This window comes from Oncorhynchus mykiss, chromosome 3 (assembly GCF_013265735.2).
Source record: "Oncorhynchus mykiss isolate Arlee chromosome 3, USDA_OmykA_1.1, whole genome shotgun sequence".
Lineage (NCBI taxonomy): Eukaryota > Metazoa > Chordata > Actinopteri > Salmoniformes > Salmonidae > Oncorhynchus > Oncorhynchus mykiss.
The window spans coordinates 32,276,844-32,299,847 of NC_048567.1; the positions used below are offsets into that span (position 1 = coordinate 32,276,844).

At 44.0% G+C, this 23,004-nt stretch overlaps 1 protein-coding gene across 5 annotated transcripts in view; it reads right to left on the minus strand.

The window, feature by feature from the left end:
- Positions 1–20,138, minus strand: part of macf1b (microtubule actin crosslinking factor 1b) — a 42,236-nt gene extending 22,098 nt beyond the window's left edge. For 2 of the 5 annotated variants that reach the window (XM_036973880.1, XM_036973877.1), the window contains exons 1-11: positions 10,558–11,148; positions 5,619–6,400; positions 5,276–5,332; positions 4,920–5,090; positions 2,534–2,700; positions 2,189–2,348; positions 1,958–2,042; positions 1,200–1,444; positions 846–965; positions 486–593; positions 148–366 (exon numbers count right to left, since the gene is read on the minus strand). In XM_036973880.1, coding sequence (XP_036829775.1) covers positions 148–366; positions 486–593; positions 846–965; positions 1,200–1,444; positions 1,958–2,042; positions 2,189–2,348; positions 2,534–2,700; positions 4,920–5,090; positions 5,276–5,332; positions 5,619–6,320 — 2,034 coding nt within the window. In that variant the 5' untranslated portion in view covers positions 6,321–6,400; positions 10,558–11,148. Of the gene's footprint in view, positions 1–147; positions 367–485; positions 594–845; positions 966–1,199; positions 1,445–1,957; positions 2,043–2,188; positions 2,349–2,533; positions 2,701–4,919; positions 5,091–5,275; positions 5,333–5,618; positions 6,401–10,287; positions 10,434–10,557; positions 11,149–17,735; positions 17,848–19,681; positions 19,735–19,993 lie in introns of those variants that run through there. The other 3 variants (XM_036973881.1, XM_036973879.1, XM_036973878.1) reach the window with 3 other exon arrangements.
- Between the last annotated feature and the right edge of the window lie 2,866 nt (positions 20,139–23,004).

The window sequence follows — 23,004 nt, forward strand, 5'->3', positions numbered from 1 at the left end:
AGGGAAGAACAGTAGAACAGCACATTCGAGCAGAAAACGGAGGGGGAGCTATGAAGTCTAAAAGGGCACCATTGTTGAACGGGGAGAAAAAAAGACGACAAAAAAAGAATTGTCCCTCCACTCAAAGGCAGGTCTCTGGTACAGTACCTGTAAGAGGTCCTGTTGTTCTCGGAATGCCTTGTAGCTAATGGTGCTCAGGGAGAGCTGGCCAATGAGCGCTTGGGTTTCCTGTAGCCATGGTGACACCTCAGCAAAGCCCTCAGTGAACTGAACCAAGAGGGAGTGGGCATGCTCCAGCTGCAGGACCACATGGGAGTTGGTGGCGGATGTGGTGTTGCATTGTTCCTGTAAGGCATCCAACGGGGTCTGGGGAGATCGGATGACAACAGCTTTAACCTGTATGCTAGTAGCTTGTCTCATTTGTCTCATTTGTTTGAACGTTTTCTATTCAGATGATATCACGGGTAAGATGGTACAGTATGTACCTGCAGATCCCTTATTTCCCCTTCATCGCCGTATGTCTGCAAGATTTCAGCGATCTTCACCATCTTCTCAATGTTGAACTTGTGTTGCAGAATCTCCACCGCAAGGATCTTCATGCACACAACAACACAAAAGCAGGGCATTTTAAAATGAAGGTAATGTAAAATACTGGGCAAACGCACAAGCCTTTGCAAACCAATAAATATTTTCTATCTTCACACATCATCAGACCTCTACACAAATCTACATAGCTGGTTGTGAAACAAAACATGGCATACGTAGAGGTGGCTGAACAGGCTTGTATAGGGTGGCCCTAAGGGACAAAGTAGCTTTTAAAATGTTGTTCCAATGGGTCTCTTCACCTTCTGTTCATAGAGTTGGGCAGAGATAAGCTCAGGCTCCAGAGTAATGGCTTTGAGTTGCTCCAGGCCTAGGGCAGTGTCTCTGAACCAGGCCATCTCCTTCACCACAGCCTGCTCCAACTGACAATAAATAACACACACATGCAGACAGGTTAACAGAAGGTTAACACAAGTACACATTGCTGTCTAGTTGAAGTGTGTGCAGAGTTCCTACTACTTCATCCTTATCAGAAGACTATCAAAATGGACTAAATGCACAGGACCCGATGAGTAGTCATGACTGGTGAGTAAGCAATCCATCAACCTCATATCAATTATTGTACACAGGCAATATTGCTAAGCCCCGCTGCTTACCCTCTGTCTCTCTGCAGCACAGAGCGCCGTGTCTCCACCCCCAGTCTGCCCCCCAGCAGGCCCCAGCAGTTCCCTCTCGATGCGGCCCAGCCACAGGTGGAGGTCTTCCTGGCTGGAGGTGCAGCGGCTGGATGCCTCCAGGGCCTGCTCCAGTCTCTGCAGCACGTCACCACTGGTCAGGCTCAACACCGAGCAGCGTATCCTCAGGCTGTCCACACGCTCTTGCACCTGCTGGGCTTCCTCTTCTGTGGGGACCACACCAACACAAAGACGTGTAGGATTAGCATGTTGCTACCCTTAGCATGTGGATAATCTTAGCATGTTAGTACTCTTAGCATGTTGGTACTCTTAGCATGTTGGTACTCTTAGCATGTTAGTACTCTTAGCATGTTAGTACTCTTAACATGTTAGTAGTCTTAACATGTCGGTACTCTTAGCATGTTAGTGCTCTTAGCATGTTATTACTATTAGTATGTAGCACAGGAGGTGGGTGGCACCTTCATTGGGGAGAACAGGCTCGTGGTAATGACTGGAGCGGAATGGGTGGAATAGTATCAAATACATCAACCACATGGTTTCCATGTGTTTAATGCCATTCCATTTGCTCCGTTCCGGCCATTATTATGTGTTGTTCTCCCTCCTGTGGCATGTCGCTTATCATGTTGTTTCTCTATGTAAGTCATCTGTTGATGGATTTTGTGTATTGGTAAGGGTAAACACTTACAAACGCATTGATTTTGCAACATTCATTTATGTACCTGAAATCTTCTCCTTGAGGTCATGACCGCTCTGTTGAATTTTCACCAAGTCAGCGTTTTTCGCCTTGATCTCTTCCACCACAGCCTGAGGGGTATTCCAAAAATATGTCAGCCATTTTGTGTTAGATGATTTCTGCGCCCACCAGCCTCCACTGGTATATAAACATGCAGTATATGGCACAGGGTATAGGTCTGCATACAGAAGAAACTTATACATAGATGATGTCCTACCTTGGCTTCCTCCGTACCCTCGGGGAGGTGTAGCATTTCCCTCTCAGCATTGCGTAGCTTGGCCAAGTCCTGCTCCACAGAGATGAGCCATTGCTGCAGGCTGTCCACCCTCTCCTGGAAGAGCTTGGCCCTGGGCAGGATGAGCTCCAGATTTCCCCGCCTGTCAACACCAATACACAACACCCATTACATTACAGCTCAGCCACGCTGCCAACAGCATGATAGCATAGCATAGCATAGCATAACATAGCAAAGCAAAGCAAAATAAAACATAACATGACATAGCATAGCAAAGCATAGCATAGCTTAACATGAAGGGAGAGCACCACAGTTCAATGAGCTGACCTGTTCACCGCATCTACCAGTAAGGCCTCCCATTTGTGTCTGAGCGCGGAGAGCTGGACCCTGGCCTGCTCCCCCTCCTCCCCTGGGAAGGCCTCGGCCATATGAGGGCCCTCCAGCATCATGGTCTCCATACTATGCCTCCGGTCCTCCAGGAGACGCTGCAGGAGCTGTGAGATGATAATGGATACTCAGCCATTGCCTTATTGTTGTTATGACCAGGAGTTTTACCTGACCACAGTACCTGACCAGGGAAAACGCCAATTCTTACTTGTTGTCTTTCTGATGGTGAGACTCATAGATATTTTCTCAGTGATAAAAAAGTCAAAACCTGTGATAAGTCGGGGATGGGCTACTTTGGAACATTCCGTGTAATCTTACAAATGCTTGAAAATAGGCTACAACTATTGAGAAGTGAAGTGTAAAGCCAGAGATTACCTCAAATAGACGTATTAGGAGTTAGGACAACCCCAGCTCAGACGACTCCGGTCTTAGCTGCAGAGAGTCATTGCTACTTGCTAGCCCTGAGAATTTACATTTGGGTATACAGTATGTGCCTTTTCTTGTCTCTCCTGCCTTTGTGTGAGTGCAGTGAAAGCACCATCTCAAGTGTCAGGCCTGCATTGTGAGGAGCCAGGCAGGTTTCACCTCACCCACTGTACTCACAATGGGCGCCGGTTCACACTGAAAGGTGAATGGCTTAAAAAAAATAAAAAATCCTCCCAGGAATTGTACGAGTGAACCTTCCCTATTCAGCCCTGAATACAAGGGATTTAATAGAATAAAGGGAGCATTTTACTATTTCCATGATCTCAGTGCCATTTTCCATAGATAAAGTGTCCTCATGCGATTGATCAAACATTATAGTTACTTAGCCGTGGGTGCTGTGTGTAAGTTTAGATATTTTGTGTACCGTGTTGTAAATTAAAGTACCAGTCAAATGTTTGGACCCACCTACTCATTCAAGGGTTTTTCTTTATTTTTACTATTTTCTACTTTGTAGAATAAAAACGAGGAAGTAACACATATGGGATGATGTAGTAGACAAAAAAGTGTCAAACAAATCAAAATATATTTGAGATTCTTCAAAGTAGCCACCCTTTGCCTTGGCGACAGCTTTGCACACTCTTGGCGTTCTCTCAACCTGCTTCCTTGAGGAAGGCTTTTCCAACAGTCTTGAAGGAGTTCCCACATATGCTGAGCACTCGTTGGCTGCTTTTCCTTCACTCTGTGGTCCAATTCATCCCAAACCATCTCAATTGGGTTGAGGTCAGGTGATTGTGGAGGCCAGGTCATCTGACGCAGCACTCCATCACTCTAATTCTTGGTCAAATAGCCCTTACACAGCCTGGAGGGGTGTTGGGTCATTGTCCTGTGGAAAAACAAATGATAGTCCCACTAAGCACAAACCAGATGGGATGGCGTATCGCTGCAGAATGCTGTGGTAGCCATGCTGGTTAAGTGTTCCTTGAATTCTAAATAAATCACTGACAGTGTCACCAGCAATGCACCCCCATACCATCACCCTTCCTCCTCCATGCTTCATGGTGGGAACCACATATGCGGAGATCATCCGTTCACCTACTCTGGTTCTCACAAAGACACAGCGGTTGGAACAGAAAATATCAAATTTGTCCTCACTAGACCAACGGACAGATTTCCACCAGTCTAATGTCCATTGCTTGTGTTTCTTGGCCCAAGCAAGTCTCGTATTATTATTGGTGTCCTTTAGTAGTGGTTTATTTTAATATATTTGACCATGAAGGCCTGATTCACACAGTCTCCTCTGACCAGATGATGTTGAGATGTGTCTGTTACTTGAACTCTGTGAAGCATTCATTTGGGCTGCAATCTGAGGAGCAGTTAACTTTAATGAACTTATCCTTTCCTGTGGCGGTCCTTATGAGAGCCAATTTCATCATAGCGCTTTATGGTTTTTGCGACTGCACTTGAAGAAACTTTCAAAGTTCTTGACATTTTCCTGATTGACGGACCTTCATGTCTTAAAGTAATGATGGACTGTCATTTGTCTTTGCTTATTTGAGCTGTTCTTGCCATAATATGGACTTGGTCTTTTAGCAAATAGGGCTATCTTCTGTATGTCACCCTACTTTGTCACAATACAACTGATTGGCTCAAACGCATTAAGAGGAAAGAAATTCCACAAATGAACTTTTAACAAGGCACACATGTTAATTGAAATGCATTCCATGTGACTACCTCATGAAGCTGGTTAAGAGAATTCCAAGAGTGTGCAAAGCTGTCATCAATGCAAAGGGTGGCTACTTTGAAGATGTCTTCACTATTATTCTACAATGTAGAAAATAGTAAAAATCAAGAAAAACCCTTGAATGAGTAGGTGTGTCCAAACGTTTGACTGGTACTGTACCTTCTGCTCTTGCAGCTGTGCTTTCACTACTTTGACCTCTGAAGATGGAGGCTTCTGATTGGCTGTCAGCTCCTCTATCTCACAGACCCAGGTCAACAGTGCTTCCAGGGATTGATGGAACGTTTCAGAATCTGCAAAATCATCTCTCAGAGTCAAGACAGATCTCGTTCCCTGAGGAAAAAGAGAGCATGACACAGCATTAACACTGTTTATAGTAACTCAACCATATGAAAACATGGACACCATGGAACCATTCTGTAATAGCAGTGTTACCTTCATACTGTGCAGAGGCAATTGAGATAATGCTAAACAGTAAATCACATAAAAAAAACAGACCAATGCACTGGATATCTTACCCTCCAACGATCCAAGCTGGAATCTTGGTCTGAACTAGAATGTCCATCACTTTGCAGCTGGGATAGAAATATAAACGTCAACACAACAGCCGACTTCATTGCGCAATCTACTTTTCTGAAAAAGAGCACCGTCCTGACAAAAATATAACACATTCTTGTAGCACATGCTGCTGAAGAGATGTTAAGGAAATTGCAGAGCGGTAAAGATGAAAAGGTGAAGTTCAGGCGTTTAATGAAAGAATGGAATGGAAAGGGGGGAAAAAGGAAAGTCAAATCCTAGTCTACTGTACTGAATAATAATAGACACTTTAGAGAGGCTGTTTGCTGTTGAAGTTATATTGACCTCAGCGAGTTCCTCAGCTGCTCCAGTCAGAACCCTAACAGTCCTGGTGACTATGGGGTCTCCGCCCTTCTCTCCAGACGGGTACTCCGTCACCTCCACAATCTCTGTCACAACTGTCTCTGTCACTTCCGTCACCTCCGTGACCTCGCGGGAGGCCAAGGTCTTCCAGGACCAGGGGCTGCCCTCTCTAGAGTCTCTCCTTTGGAGGCTTCCTTCTCTGGAGTCTTTCCTCTGGAGGCTGGCCCTCCTCTCCGCTGAGCCTGGGACTGAGCCAGGCTGGGCTAGAGGGGATCTCCCATAGGGGATCTCTTGGACCACGGCCTTCCTAGTCAGGGTGCTGTTCCTGGAAGTCTTGATGGGGGAGGGGGTGCCTTGCCAGGCATTGTCCAGAGTACTGGTGGTGGTGACCGTGGGGGCGGGGGAGGGGTTGGTCCTTAGGGGTTTGTCCGAGGGAGGGGTGTTGCTGTGAGATACCTCATCCTCTACCTCATCCTCCTTCGTCCTGTCTGTCACCCTCTCCTCCTCCTCCTCCTCCTCCCTCTCTCTGACCACCTCCTCCCGCCTGGTCTCCCCGTGGTGCGTCAGGGGCGGAGCTTGCCATTCGCGCCGCCGCTGGTAGCACTCTTTCAGGAAGTCCTCGTCGGACCTCACCTGCTTGGACTTCTGGCCCAGGCAGCTGGGCCGGCTGATCAGATTACCCATAACCTTTCAGCCCAGGGGATAGTGAGGTAATAGGCAAGAGTGGGCCCCTCTGCCATGCATGCAGGAGATCCTTCAGATGCCTAGAGTGAGACAAGGGGGCTTAACTGTAAAATCATTCCTCTTTGACCCCCCAAAACAGTTTGATTTATATTATATGTTTTGTTGATCTCTGATGTTATTGCACCAACTTTGGATAATGGTAAATATCATTATTTGCAATGTGCACGACTTGTGAAAGCAATCATTAACTAAAATATGGTGAAAACTACTACAACTGCAGAAACATATCCATCTCTAACCACGTGCCACTACAGCCACAACCCATTTGTTGAGAGAGAGAAAGAGTAGTACAGTAAAATCAACTGAAGCACAGCAGAGCCAGGGACTCCTGGCTGGCTTACTGTGCAGACAAGCCTAGTTCTTTGTCATACATGCACGGATCTGGGCTCTCTTGGTCTTGGATGGTCTGCACCAGGCACCAGCTAAGACACTCTGGCTATTGAAATGTGTGTGACAGGCCTGTCCACTGAAAACAGAATGTTCAAGGATACCCACTGTTAGCAAACCCACTGTTGAGCTCTGGCAGGCAGGACCACTATTTAGGAAACTATTTAGCCCATAATCAAATATGACAGGCATAAAAACGCCCCCTCAGTGATGCATAGTCGGGGAATCACAGATAAAAGATGTCTATGATGACACAGGACACCGTTCCGCTTTCTGATCTTCTTGTGATGACCTGACATAACTGCAGAGACACTGGGCTCACGAAGCATTGTGAACAGGTTGTACTGTACATAATTGTGAATGGTAATAGCAGCAAGATTGCTGCCGTGACTGATCACTAACAAATCACATCATCACAACAATTTGGACTGTAAGCCACAGTACAGTCCACCATTTTCAAGTATTAAACATCTTTGCGTGGCTTACAGTGCATCCTTTTCCAAGAGTTCATTGGCTAATTCCAACATAACTGCCATGAGTTTTACCCATGACTAGGGACTCAAAGGGTTCAAAGGTGAGGGTATTTGTCCTGGCCTATAGGGGCTGAGGTGGGCCCATCAGGGGCTACCAGGGAGGGGCTCTGCTATACTCGGCTGCGACTGCTTCCTCTGAGGTCAGAGTGGATTAGTGCCTCTGGATCGACAACAGGTCATTCCAGGTCACGGCTGGTCGCAACTAGTCTCGGCTGGTCGGGTCAGATAAATTGAGGAAGTTGGCTCCAAAAAACCTGCCAAGAGGGTTTTCTGTTTTACTGGCTCGCTGAACCAGAAGACACCAAATTTTACAGTGCCATCTTTGCTGGCTGTATCCGCTCTTTGTTCTTTGGTTACAATGAATATTCAGTACTCACAGGTTAGGAGCTCGAAACAGTTAGCTGCATGACTAGATTCGGCTGCTCCCTTTGCTGGAGAGAAAACAGCTTGTTCGGCTTGTAGCAGAACACAAACCCCATTGTGCCTCTGTCAGCAGTTTCATGTCATACTGGAATTCTATTCTATTCTATTCATAATTCATAATTCTATTCCGTTCATTCTGCTTCACAGCCATGATCCCCATTATAAACCAGGACGTATCTGTCCTCTATGATATAATAAGAGTGTAGCTGAACTGAACATTTTGATTAGGCCGCTCTCTGTGCATTATTGTAACCACAGTAGTACTATGCACATGTCTGCAACGCAGATGATTTAGGCCATAGCATGGATCCCAGGGGGAACTCTGTGAATACACAGGATCAGAGAGGAGAGTGGCTCACAGACAAAGCCCCAGCCCAAGATCAATGATTACCCTGTTAGCCTTAATCACATCCTCGTATTCTCCAGAGGAGAGTGTCTGTGGCCAGGCGGCTGTGTCCATGTTCAGTAGGTTAACAAACCAAGGCAAAAAGGGTGAGGGTGTGCCATGTCTGACTGGCTATTGCACCTGATGTGCTCCCAAGTGGCGCAGCGGTCTAAGGCACTGCATCTCAGTGCAAAAGGCATCCATACAGACCCTGGTTCGATTCCAGGCTGTATCACAACCTGCCGTGATTGGAAGTCCCATAGAGTGGCGCACATTTGGCCCAGCGTCATCCGGGTTAGGGTTTGGCCAGGGTAGGCCTCCGTTGTAAATAAAGCGTGTAGCCTGGAATTCAAACTGAGACATCCTGTTTGCTCATTGTTTCACTTCAAAATAGCAGACAATGGAAACCGAGCATATCAGGTTGGATCCCAGGCTACCTGAGTGCGCTATCGTAAACTATTCCCATGAGACATACTGTATGTAGCGTGAAGATGCTGTGTGACATCCTGCTGACACACTTACTACATTAACAGTGAGATGCCATCTGAAAACAAACACAGAGGATGCTAATTACCGCATCAATCCAATCAAATAAAATCGAATTGTATTTGTCACATGCTTCGTAAACAACAAGGGTGGACTGACAGTGAAACGCTTACTTACGGCCCTTCCCAACAATGCAGAGAGGAAAACGTGAAAAATGACAACACAAAGAATAAATACACAATGAGTAACGCTAACCTTGCGATTTGCAGGGGTATGAGGTCATTGAGGTAGACATGTACATATAGGTATGAGTAAAGGGACTAAGCAACAGGATAGACAATAAACAGTGGCGGCAGCGTATGTGAAGTGTCAAAAGTTAGTGCAAAAAGTGTCAATACAGATAGTCCGGGGTAGCTATTTGGTCAACTATTATAGCGACCAAACTATCAGTTATGTATATCAACTCTACTGTACGAGGTAATTGGGTCATTCTAAGAGCCCATCTTCCAGGTCCATCAAAATCTCAAATAATCTGCAAGGACATACTGCAATTTAACTAAGAATTCAAACCACCCAGGCAATCAATCTACAACAGGTTAAATGATACTGTTTTGACACATTTTATTAAGGCCATATTGCTATATGATACAATTGTGCACAGTAGCTTGTTCTGCGCTGAAGCTGAATCCAGGCAACCATTTCACCGAACCCATATCTCAGATGACCTGGTCCAATCCACCACTTAACCTCTCTAGAAATGACCCTCGATTTAGACTCTGCCCTTTGTGTGCTCTCAAGGTCCGTCCCTGCAAGACCATTTCCCGATTAATCAAATTTAGAGTCGCAATAAAGGGCTACTCTGCAATATATGGAACATGCAATGAGACCTGAAAGGGCAGTGAAATGTCTGATACTGTTATCTCCATCATTACAAATGGAAATCTATGTATCCTATCACTGATGGACACTAGACAGTTTGAACGTGTGTGCGTTTCTTTTTCGGTGAGTGTCTGTGAGAAACCCACACCTACACCGACATACACTCACACACAAAAGAGAATCTGGTGTTTTTGGCACCATTGTCCCAGAGTGTATCCCAAACCAAAAAAATGCATCCATTGACGGGCAAAACCAGACCCTTGATTCCATTAACCACAGAATAATAATCATGAATTACAATCTTGGAGCCGCACAAAGACAGGCCAGTCCCAATTCACGGAGGGTCTCTATGTGGTAATCAAGATAGCGGTCTTCTAATTAAAGCCGACAGCTGTGCGTTCACAGATATTTTTTTTTTTTAAAAGGTCATCCGTTCGAGACTAAAACACAAACAATTGTATCAAACTGTTTTGTTGATTTAAACACCTCACATTGCACCTAGGAAATAATATGAAATATCTAATACATTAAACCCAAGATGAAAATTGTCTATGGTAAGACAACATGTGACGGTTGCATCCAATGGTGAAATTGTTTGATATTTTGGTGAATTGCATTTAAAACTGCACATGTTGGTTCTAGCACCACAATGCTATTTTTTTTTTATCATTCTGATCATGACAAAATGTAGCAAGGGTCCATAGAATTGTCCCAATTTCACATATCAAACTCACTACTTTCTTCCCGAATCAAATCTGTAAATTAGAATATTCTATCTTGCACATTACCATTATCATGAAGACATTATACTTACAACTGTGTGAAACAATCAAAAAGACATATTTCCTACGTGGGGAGTAAAAATAAAAACATACTTCTAGCTTCACATTCACTGTTCAGACTCGGAACTGTCCCTTTGAGCCAATGTGGACCAGTGAACCAATGGCCATAGCCACGTTGCATCATCACATGCTCTTCCAAGCTACAATCACAGAACAGTAAACTCCTACTCAACTTTTCTTACAAGCCAATCCAGGCCTGGTGGCAGTTTTGGCGGTTTGAGATTTAGGTGACGCACACTTACCCTGGAGCAGAGACGAGCACAACGGCTAGAGCAAAGGAATTCAGCTAGTCCTCAGTCACCATTCAAAAAGGAAAGAAAAAAAATCCTGCCTTGTTTGAGCATCCTTTGAATTGGCCTCCCTCCCTTCCCAAGAAGTCTCCTCACGCACATACACTCACAACTCACTCAGACATCCTCACATCAAAACACACTCTCTAAACAAAAACACACAAGCCCTGATAACCCATGCTTTCCGTTGCTCACAGCCACAGGCAAACAATGTCCTCCTCTCCCCTCTCACAGCACCCCCTCCTCCCCTCCCACCAGCTCCGCTCCTCTCCCTCTCTCCTTTGTTGTTGGAGCTCCGCTAGAGGAATTCCTTCCTTGTTCACACCACCAATAGGATGATGGTGCACCCGGATCAAGACAATGTATTTTCAACGGCTCAACTAGATTCCCTCGGGTTCCCAGCCAGAAAATGGTTATTGCATTGTGATCACACTCTGGTAGATCCATATGACCGCAGGCCAGAGGCACAATCTACTCCGCTTGTGCTCCTGTGCCAGACAGTTAGACAGCAAAGTGCTTCCCTTACCTTCCTCCTTTCTAACCCCCCCCCCCCCCCCCCCCCCCCCCCTCGATAGCCCCTCCCTTAGAAGGTTTTATTTGGGCTCTGAAACTCCATGCTGCTTGTGGTGGAAAAAAAAGAGAGAGTGAGAAAAAAGCTTTGTAAAGAGCTCCGGGTCGCCCTCCTGGAAACATTCACATGCCTCCAGCTGCCTCCAGCCCCTTCTCCTCTGCCTCTAGCTCACACAGCGCCGGCAGGGGCAAGCAACGCAAGGCCACAATAGGAGGGACCTTCACCCACCCACACCCATTCCCCCCCATCTCCATTCAGTCAGTGCAGCAGCCTTCACAGCAGCAACAAAGACAGCAAATTACTGTAAAAACATCTCTGATTACTTTTCTCAACTCACTTCCAGACCCATACAACTCCTATGAAAAACAAAGAAGGTAAATGAAGACGAAATTGAGAAAATTGGATGTTGGCAAAATAGACCTCTCTGACTCCTGGGAAAGCTATGACGGAACCCTGTGGAGGTCATTTATCAAACTACATTTGCATCTAACTACATCTCAACTATACAATAGCATCTACATGTGATTTGTCTTTTTACATTAACACTTGTTTTACTTCCTATTATATCTATTATAGGGAGACTAAGACTAGGGAAACCAACACCCCTGTTGAATGAAACCAGCTAATCACACACTCATGTGATCACCTGGAGATGATGTGTGTCGTGATCTCCCCTGGGATAAGAGCTGGGAGTACTACTAGCTGTGAGTAAGTGGACAGGTGCAGGGCAGCAGGTGCACTGGAAGCCCTGGAGGACAGGTGCATTTTAGGTCACTCCCTTCAAAGAGGTGTTTATTCCCTGAAGCCCTGAGCAACCTAATTTAACATCTCTGTCTGTCTGTCTGTCTCTCTCTCTCTCTCTCTCTCTCTCCTTATCTTTCTCTCTCCCTCCTCCAATATTCTCCCTCTCTCTCACACACACTCTCGGTCTCTCTCTCATGTACACGTGCAAGCCCCCTCCCTCTTCTATAATCTACAGTCTTTCAAAATCAAATCAAACTTTATTTGCCACATGCGCCGAATACAAAAAGTGTAGACTTTACCGTGAAATGCTTACTTACAAGCCCTTAACCAACAGTGAAATTCAAGAAGAAGAAAATATTTACCATCTAGGCTAAAATAAAAAGTTATAATAAAAAGTAACACAATAAGAATAACGAGGCTATATACAGGGGGCACCGGTACCGAGTCAGTGTGCAGGCTAGTTGAGGTAATCTGTACATGTAGGTGGTGGCGAAGTGACATTGGAATCAATGTCTCTAGAATGATTAGTCAGAGGAGAAAGTGCATGGCAGATTGAACAGGGGGCGAAATATGGACTCTTTCTGTGCAAAGACAGAAGGGGACACGAAATCACATGTCCCTCCCTTGTCACTGTGCCAGGATTAGCTGATTACCAATACACCATCTTTCTGTAGTGTAAACACAACATGTTTCACACTGATGCCAAGATACTGTCATACCAGTATTGCACGTCTTCATGTGAGATTTAACCTTGCTTAGGCTTATTTTCTCAGGCGTGAATGTTTGTTTATGACAGTGTACTTGACACTTTGAAAACAATGAGGGACAAGGAGTAACTGGGAAGGGGGTGATAGCATGAATCACAAAGGAGACTGAAAATGCCCTGGCTGCGAAGGAAAAGTGAATTCAATAGCGTGACCCCCACGGGGTCAAGTTATTTAACCCTGTGACTACTCCATCCCTGTGTGTCCTAAGTTAAACTAGCCTCACATATTAGGACCTCCCATACTTTACCTTCTCCGTCCCAGAGATCTGAACCTGCAGGCAATGACAGAAATGCACGGACATCTGCAACCGACAGTTCAGAGAGATTTATACTCTCGGCAGACAAGATCAAGCTTTCGAAATAATAGCAATACTCCAAGACAAGGGCTTGGTTGGTCCCATAAGAGAGCAGCAGTGTCTTCAGCTGTTGAACGAAGAGCAAGTGTGCCGGCCCTCCTCCTTCTTCCTGAGTGGGTCTGGCATGGATGAGACCCCGGTATGCCAGTGCCACTGTTCTAAACCCACAACACCTGATCCTGGTTTTCAGCTAGCTCCAAATCCTCTTCGAAATAATTGAATCGTTTCACCAAACCCGCTCTCCCTTTCCATCTCACACCATGGCCTTAACCACACGTAACCCCCGTTCCAAAAGACTGGCTGGTGTACAGTAGTTGAAGAAGCACTGGAACACTGGCTATCAATGGGGCTACGAAGCAACACACCATCAACAGGCTGGGCAGCCAGGCAATTGATAATTTCCCAGTTTCTCTACCATTAACCTCCCATCTGCCCCCTATGTTGTATGTAAGACTGGGAAGTGTAGGTTCTGATATGGGGGATATAGGGGCCTGACAGAACACGATTCCAAATTGGTTGCAAATGGGGCCAAATTTGATCACAGACCCCATGTGCTAGAAGACCTGAGAGCACTAAAGTAGATTAATCCTGCTGGCTGCCTGGCATGTCCCCCCTTCTCCTCCACAACCTTCCTTCTCTTCCCTCTCTGCTCTGCCTTCAAATTAAACAAGACCTCAGTGGATCCTCTATGGCTCCAGTAGCCTATGTGGTAATTAGCACTTTGGCAGCCACACCCACCCCTCAGATAGGGAGCCCTCTTCATGAGGAAATGAAAAAGGGGTCCCTTTTATGGGTCAAAACTAAAGCACCATTCAACACCATTACACACACACACACACTCACGCATGCACGCAGGCAGGCAGGCACACACACACACACACACACACACACACACACACACACACACACACACACACACACACACACACACACACACACACACACACACTTCCATGAAATGTGTGGGTTTTGGTGAAAAAGGAGTTAGGGGCTTCCCTGGGGTGCCTGGATACTGGAAATCTTAGTCACAGGGTGGAGGGATTCAACCACAAAATCAACGACCCAACCCCCTTATGTGATTGGTCTGTTCACAGGAAGATTCGATTGAAAGCTTCCACAACAAGTAAAGAGTCAGAACATAAAAGAAGCCGCTACATTGTCAATAACCTTTCAGCATTCCGACGCAAAGGTTGATGACAACAATTGTAAAAGAAACACAAAAACACAAACAATCCCAGGACCTGAAAGAAGTGGATAACCACAATTCAAAACATGATGAAAACACGCACACACACACACACATACACACATACACACCACCACACACACATACACACATACACACATACACACATACACACCACCACACACACATACACACATACACACATACACACATACACACATACACACCACCACACACACAATCCCTCCCCTCCTTAACTTTACCACTCGGTGATTCACAGCAATCAACACCAACCTATCTTCCCAAGTCATTATCTGCCGTCATCAGAGAGAGGGGCTTCTGTTTTCCCACTGTCATCAAGACAGAGGAGAGGAGAATAGGCTGCTATCTCTCACCCCTCTTCCTGGTCTGTTTACAGGTTATGTATGCAGGGCGTATTTGAGATGCAGACTCTGCAGTGGACCAAGGGAAATTAGAGACCTTTAGAGACAGAGGGACACAGACACTCTTTATCCAGCAGTTCCTCAATAGCGGGGGGACGGAACAAAGAAGAGGGGAACTTTTGGCCTTAATACGTCCCTCTGAATGGAGAGATCGCTTTTCTGAGTTTTGAATGACGCAAACGCAGCACTTCCTACACAGTGCCATCACTTCAAGTCATTTTCACCAGGTGGAACATTCAGCGTACACTTCTAGGCCGACTTTTTATTTTAAACAAATCAAATTTCTGCTTCACAGCTGTTTATGAATCGCCTTCACTTGGTTTATGGAGGCTGCTAGGCTGTACGGAGAAACAAGGTGCCGTTCAACAGCCACGGAATGGAATAAAATGTCCCGAAGTGGAGTGAAACAGTGAAGTACTATCTGATATTGTCGTTCAAAAGTCAAATGTCAAATTTTCCATTGCAAAACATTTTGCTACAGTATGTTCTAATGAACATGGCTCCACTGTCAGAGCATGTGTAAAGGAGCAGGTGTGTCTCTCTCCTGTGTATTGTTGGCGTGTTGGGGGAAGTTGTGTTGTGTCTCATTCATGCAGTTCACCGAGCTAACGAACGAGTTCCCACAGACCAGACTGAAAGCAGCAGTGGTGCAGACTAGCAGCATTAACATGACAAAAGGCTTATGGAGGGGTGCACTGTGATAAAGGCACAGTGCTGATAAAAGACTACCTGCATTTAACCCCCTGCCTACTGGGAGAGGCACAGGACCCCCCCCCCCCCCCCCCCCCCACACACACACACACCCTCAGCTCACCACTGAACATAGGGGTCTACCTTATAGCTCATTTAAAAAAAAAATTGAACACTGACTCCTTTAAGTTGAGTCATGCATGTGTCATACACACATTTTTGAGTCACACAAACAAAACAAAGCGTGACGATGGCATCATAATGCAAAAATGTTTTGCAATTGAATAGAGAAAAACTAGAGAAAAACAATTGGCTTTGGCTTGATGGATAAGTTCACCCGAAGGTCATGTGTATTTATCCAGTTTAAACCCTGATTATAAAATGAAATAATTCAGTTGTTACGCCAGTTAGCGTTGTAATCAATGAATCAATCAAACAAACTGTCACGACTTCCGCCGAAGTTGGCTCCCCTGCCTGTTCGGGCGGTGCTCGGCGGTCGTCGTCACCGACCTACTAGCCGCCACCAATCCATTTTTCGTTTGTCTGTTTGTTTTGTCTTATTAGTTTCACCTGTGTTTCTGTTTGGTTGAATTAGCTTCCCTATATTTAGTAGGTAGACCCGCCCTTGTTTTGTGCGGGATTGTCTTTATGTTACGTGTGTGTGCATTTTAGGTAGTGGTGGATTTTCTTTACTTTAACTTGGCACCCTGTGGTTTTTGGGTTGTCTCGTTGTGTGTCCCGCGCCCTGTATTTGTTGGGCTTATTATTTTGTTGTGCCTGAGTAAAGCACTTAACCTCAGTGGAACTCTCTCTGCGTCTGATTCCTGCACCCACCCAGTCCCGCGTGACACAATGGAACTTTTAGTAACACTAAATGTACCAAAACCTATCAATCACAATAAGGTCCTCCTTTCCCCCTGAGGTAACACAGTGCTCACAACCACACAAAAAAATAAACACAAAGAAGACAAAAAGGCTAAAGGAATGCAGAGAGGAGCGACATGATGCTGAAACACACAGTATGGCGATTGATTCAATCAGTGTTCATGTTGTAAAGAGTCTTGGTGTGCTCTTCAGTCTGGTCATATTGATGTTTCATGCTAGTCCGCTTTAAATCTGTGGATTAGGCTAGTTATCGGAGTCGAGGCCCTTGTTCATTATCCTAAGTCTAAAAGAACACTGTTACTGTTTGTGATATAAAATATCACCCTTCAAGACACACTAATTATTGTGCAACGCTGAGATGTCATTGTCCGCCACTAACAGCTAAAAAAGACTAATGGCTGGGGGAAACACAACAAATGCCTTTATGGCCAGACCACAGGACTCGGTAAGATCCTGTTTTTCTTTCCTTCTTTTCTCTCCATCCTCATCCTCCCATCTGAGTCTAATGTCCTTTTCAGTCTGTTCGCTCATGTGTGCAGTGGGCCTCCACTGCTGAGCGTCTCTCCAGCCTCCCTGTCCCAGCACAGCACAAAAGAGCTTGCCTGCCTGCCCCTCTCCCCAAAGGAAACTTGCTGCAGGACACGGAGGAGCTAAGACCACCACCTCGATCTCCGCTTGAGTCCGCCTGGCTCGAGATTCTTCTCTCTCACTGATTCCCTTGCTCTTTTTCCTTCTGTCTGAAGTCATACGCCTGTATGTGTAATGTGTCTCCCTCTTCGGACTCTTGCTCTGTTGTTTGTACAGTTTTTCTCTCGTTCTCTGTTTAGTGGTCTCATGCCAGCCCCCTGGGTGGGAGAGCATTTATTTCTCTGGGGCTTAGGGCATATTATTCGATAGTGATGCTCAGCCCAGCGCCATGGCGTATAATAGGGGCCAGTCTCAAATCACTGTTTTTCTTTGAAATCTTCTTTGGATTTCTCCCAGCCCACACGATTACCGTTAGACCAACAAGTTGCATCATGGGGGATGGGTATTGTCCAGTCTTCTAGCATCCTGTGAATGGATGATATATCAACATTGTTCACTCATTCTTCTCCTTCACTTAATATCCAGCCGCCTCTCCATCAGTGTATTTTACTCTGGGTAATTGGATGCGCAGCAACAGAGGATGGAGGACGATGTACGTCTTTAATGGTTCAGTGGATATCCATTGATGATGATGGCAATAGATTGATAGCCTCATTCAGCAGATCTCACTACAAGGATGTTGCTTTACTAAATATGCCAAGGCCCTGTTCATTCTACTGTTAACTGCGTAATGTGCACTAAACCTCTGAGAATAAATTTACGGGGGGAAAAGACTGATGTTTAGCAATGTTGACATAAAATGTATTTTTAATATATATAAAACAAATTACATTCAAGCTGTAGGTTAAATAGGTGAATGAGAGAAAGGTAAGAAAACGAGCAACACAACAACCCAACTGACCGTATGGTCCAGAGGAGGTAGCCTCATCTCCATGCTCTTCAGCCAGTGTCGCAGGGCTCGGATTTGACCTCTGAACTCCCCCTGCCATTGGCTCCACTCCTCTGACTCCCTCCTGGAAGCATACAAGCCCCACAAAGCTTGTGTCAATATCACTATTCATCTCATACATTTGAAGTCGGAAGTTTACATACACTTAGGTTGGACTTATTAAAACTTGTTGCGTACAAATGCATACAAAAAGGAAAATTCACCAATATGTGAATTGTTGAAGTTGTGATGGCTAGGTCTTGAATTTAGCCGTGGCCACCTTGTAGTTGCATTTACTAGGGATGCACGATATATCGGTGAACATATCGGAATCGGAAAAATGCCAATATTGATATTGGCCCGATGTCAAGTTTAACGGTGATGTGATGTCAAAGCTGACGTGCATACCTATATAACGCACACTGCCGTTCAAAAGTTTGGGGTCACTTAGAAATGTCCTTGTTTTTGAAAGAAAAGCACATTTTATGTCCATTAAAATAACATCAAATTGATCAGAAATACCGTGTAGACATTGTTAATGTTGTAAAATACACATAGGTTGACAATAAATGTGGCTCAATTCACAGTTGTTTCAGAGTCCCGCAATAAGAGCTACGACACTAATGTTCTCTGACTGTCACTGAGTAGACTGATACCCCATGTCATTGATCCACAATCCATAGGTAAGGCTGTACAGTGAAATAAGTATGCCCCCAATGCAATTCTAAAGTATAATACCTTCAGTGTGATTTCAACAGATTTTTGTCAAATTAACAAATGATTGTCTTTTGTTGATTTTATTTAACAACATTCCAACCTCGTTTAGCATGATCTATTCAATTATGGTATAATTCTACTATTTGTATTCACTTGCGTCACTGTCAATGACATACGTTTATTTTGAGGGCTAACCGCAAAGTCCACTATTGTGCCTAATCCTTATTGTGGCTAGCTTCACATAGATGGGTCCGACCACCATTAATTAAATAACAACTGTTTTATAAATTTGTGTTATTTTAGATGATGACACCTAGCTATATAGTTAGCTAGATAATGATTGCTACTGAAACAGATGATGTAGTTTTGCTATGTTTTTGGAGAAGAATATTGTTTGCATCCATGAGCTAGCTAGCTTTTTTTTTATGACCAGCACTGTAGGTGCGCGAGACTTTACCAGCATCATAGCATACGTATCGATGAATCGTTGTGACACATGAAATACGAGTGATAGCGTAATCAATGTGTAATAACTACACACAAAAAAGTATGGACGCGATAAATTATTATGTGACGTGCAGTCACATTCAAGTCCTGATTGGTCAACAAGCATTTTGACACGTCAAATAGTGTTATGTGACGTGTATCTTTTTTGACATGCAAAAAGACCCAAACGGCGTTCCATAGAAATCCTGGTTGAGAATGAAACGACTGAACAAATGAACAATGAAACAGCACAGCAAGTAAGTGAAATAAATATGTTTTGATTATGTTTTACAGGTAATGGGGACATACGTAAATACCAACAAAATAACTTTTTGGGCAGTAACCTTTATTTAACTAGGCAAATCAGTTAAGAACAAATTCTTATTTACAATGAAGGCCTACCCCGGCCAAACCCGGACGACGCCTGGCCAATTGTGCGCAGCCCTATTGGACTCCAAAGCATGGCCGGATGTGATACAGACTGGATAGGAAACCAGGGACTGTAGTGATGCCTTTTGCACTGTGCTGCAGTGCCTTAGACTGCTGCGTCCATACTGTATGTGTGTGTTAACTATGTAACTGTACTAGAATGCTTTAAAGGCCGCAAACATTTTAAATATTGGTTATCAGTAACAAGTTTTTTTGGCAAGGAAAATATTGGATATCGGTATCTGCCAAAAATGCTATATCGGTGCATCCCTAGCATTTACCCATACCCAGAGCTTGGTTCCTTGGATGTGGGCGTTGCCAATCCATACACACTTTCCTCCTGAAACAGACAACAAAAATAAGAATACATCAGAGATGATTAATTTGTGTATGCTTTCACTCAATATACAGTATAATACAATGAATTAGTGCAGCTGAATTGGTAGGGATCAGGACACTGAGTTTGCTCTCATCGATACATTAGTATAGTACTACCAAAGTTCAAATTCAGGTATTTCGTTTTACTGCTCCGTACTGGTAGGTCTGTTACAGCCCTGTCTTCCCAAAGCACTGCCTCACCCCATTCTCGGATGTCTTACCTCCTCGTCACCTCTCTCTGGGAGGGGTGGGAGGGACAGGGTCAGTGAAGGGTAGTCAAGGCAGTCATTAGAGGTATTCTGGCAGGTAGACGGCCCATCTCTCATATTGGCTGGATCTTCCATCAATGTCAAAGGCTAACATTAGTATAGAAAGAAACACACGTAGACATATAGATAGTCCAATAGAGCACAACTTCCACACAGACTGTATATCTAAGTCTCTATTAACATTCTCCAAGTCGCTGACAGAAAATGTATCCATGAAATTAAGTTGGTAGCTAAATCGTGATTGAGGGGATGAGGGTTCATTGTTTGCTTGTATTCCAAGACCTCTGATTCCAAGAGTACATGAGTTGAAATTACTTGTAAGTCAAACTAATAGTGCTCTCATAATGGTGAAATTAAATAATGCAGACAGTAGTGCTTGTAGACAGCAAGTAGAGGGCATTGAAGACACTACTTCATTCACCTATAATGATTCTACTATGGTATACTGTAACAGTGGTGTAAAGTACTTATATTGGTTCTGTACTCTAGCACTTTGAGTTTGAAAGGATACAATAAGGGTGAAGTGCAGACGGTCAGCTTTCATTTGAGGGTATTTTCATACATATCGGATGAACCGTTCAGAAATTATAGAAGCTTTTGTACATAGTCCCTCCCATTTTCGGGCATCAAAAACATTGGACAGTTTAACAATGCAGAAAAAAGTAATCATTGTTAATATTTGGTTGCATATCCTTTTCATGCAATGACTGCTTGAAGTCTGCGATGCATCGACATCACCAGACGCTGGGTATCTTCCCTGGTGATGCTATGCCAGGCCTGTACTGCAGCCATCTTCAGTTCCTGCTTGTTTCGGGGACTTATTGCCTTCAGTGTCCTCTTCAGCATGTAAAATGCATTTTCAATTGGATTCAGATGCGGTGAGTGACTCGGCCAGTCAAGGATTTTCCACTTTTTGGCCATCAAAAACCCCTTCGTTGCTCTAGCAGTATGTTTAGGGTAATTGTCTTTTTGAATGATGAAGTGCCATCCAATGAGTTTGGAGGCATTTGGTTTTATCTGAGCAGATAAAATATTTCTGTAGACTTCTAAATTCATTGTTCTACTTCTGTCTGCAGTCACATCATCGATGAAGACAAGTGAGCCTGTTCCACTGGCAGCCATACAGGCCCAAGCCATAACACCCCCTCCACCATGTTCCACCGATGAGGTGGTATGCTTTGGATCATGGGCATGTCTTTTTTTCTCCACACTTTCCTCTTTCCATCACTCTTGTATATGTTAATCTTTGTCTCATCTGTCCACAATACTTTTTTTCCAGAACTCTTTGGGGCTCTTTTAGGTGCTTTTTAGCAAACTGTAATCTGGCCTTTCTGTTCTTCAGGCTCATCAGTGGTTTGCATCTTGTAGTGTATCCTCTGTAGTCCTGCTGGTGTAGTCTTCTACGTATGGTAGACTTTGACACATCTACACCTGCATCCAGGAGAGTGTTTTTGATCTGTTGGGCTGTTGTCAGGCGTGTTTTCCTCACCATAGAGAGTATTCTCCGGTCATCCACTACAGTGATCTTCCTCAGTCTACCGGGTCTTTTGACATAATTGAGTTCACCGGTTGTTTTTTTTCTTGTTAAGGACGAACCAAACAGTTGACTTGGGCATTCCCAGGGTTCTTGCAATGTTCCTGATTGATTGATTTTCATTTCTGAGCCTTATGACGGCCAGCTTCATTTGCATGAACACTGCGGTCTTCCTCATGTTGTCACACCCCAACAACAACCTCCAAAGGCAATAGCAAAGTCTAGAATCAATACTATTCATCAACAGCTCCCCTGCATTCACTAACGACACAAATGAATACACCTGCCTAACGACACACATCTGTGAAGCCAATTCAACAAATACTTGCAGTACCTTAAAATGGGGGGGACCATGTACAAAAGGTGCTGTCATTTCTGTATGTATGAAAATACCCTCAAATTAAAGCGGACAGTCTGCACTTCACCATCATTGTCATTGTACCCTTTCAAACTTAAATTGCTAGAGTACAGAACCAATATAACAAAAAAAAATGTCACTGTCCAGTGAATGATGGTGCTCACTGTAAGTATAATACTTTAAAGTAATACTTATGTCGTTTTTGGTGGTATATGTACTTTACTATTTATATTTTTGACAACTTTTACCTTACTACAGAAAACAATGTACTTTTTACTCCATACATTTTCCCTGACACCCAAAAGTACTAGTTATATTTTGAAAGTATAGCAGGACAGGACAATGGTCAAATTCATACACTTAAGTATACTTTATCAATTACATTTACTTCTGATACCTAAGTACAGTATATTTAAAACCAAATACTTTGTCTTGTACTCAAGTATTATTTTACTGGGTGACCTTCACCTTTGTCATTTTTTATTAAGGTATTTTTTACTTAAGTATGACAATTGTGTCATTTTTCCTCCACTGTACAGAACAATGCTTTTAAGCTTAAGTATAAGCATACCACAATAAAATTACTAAACTAAAGTATAAGGCCTACCACAAAAAACAATGGCTTAAACTGAAGTCATATGAATCTTATTTGCACTCACTGTATATAGACTTTTTCTTTTTTTCTACTCTATTATTGACTGTATGTTTGTTTATTCCATGTGTAACTCTGTGTTGTTGTATGTGTCGAACTGCTATGCTTTATCTTGGCCAGGTCGCAGTTGCAAATGAGAACTTGTTCTCAACTAGCTTACCTGGTTAAATAAAGGTGAAATATATATATTTTTAAATGGAGCAATTTTGCATGAAAAACAGAGTATATCAGATGCTGCTACCAATACATTGGTTTATAGCCTTTAGTGTGAATATCTATACTGTGCCTACAGGTACACACAATGTAATCTTATGTGTTATGCTGAAAACAGTGATATGTTCTGTATGCTGTACGGTCACTGTGTAGATAATTCCATGGTCAGTGTGATTTACCTGGATATTGAAATGTAGTTGACAAGA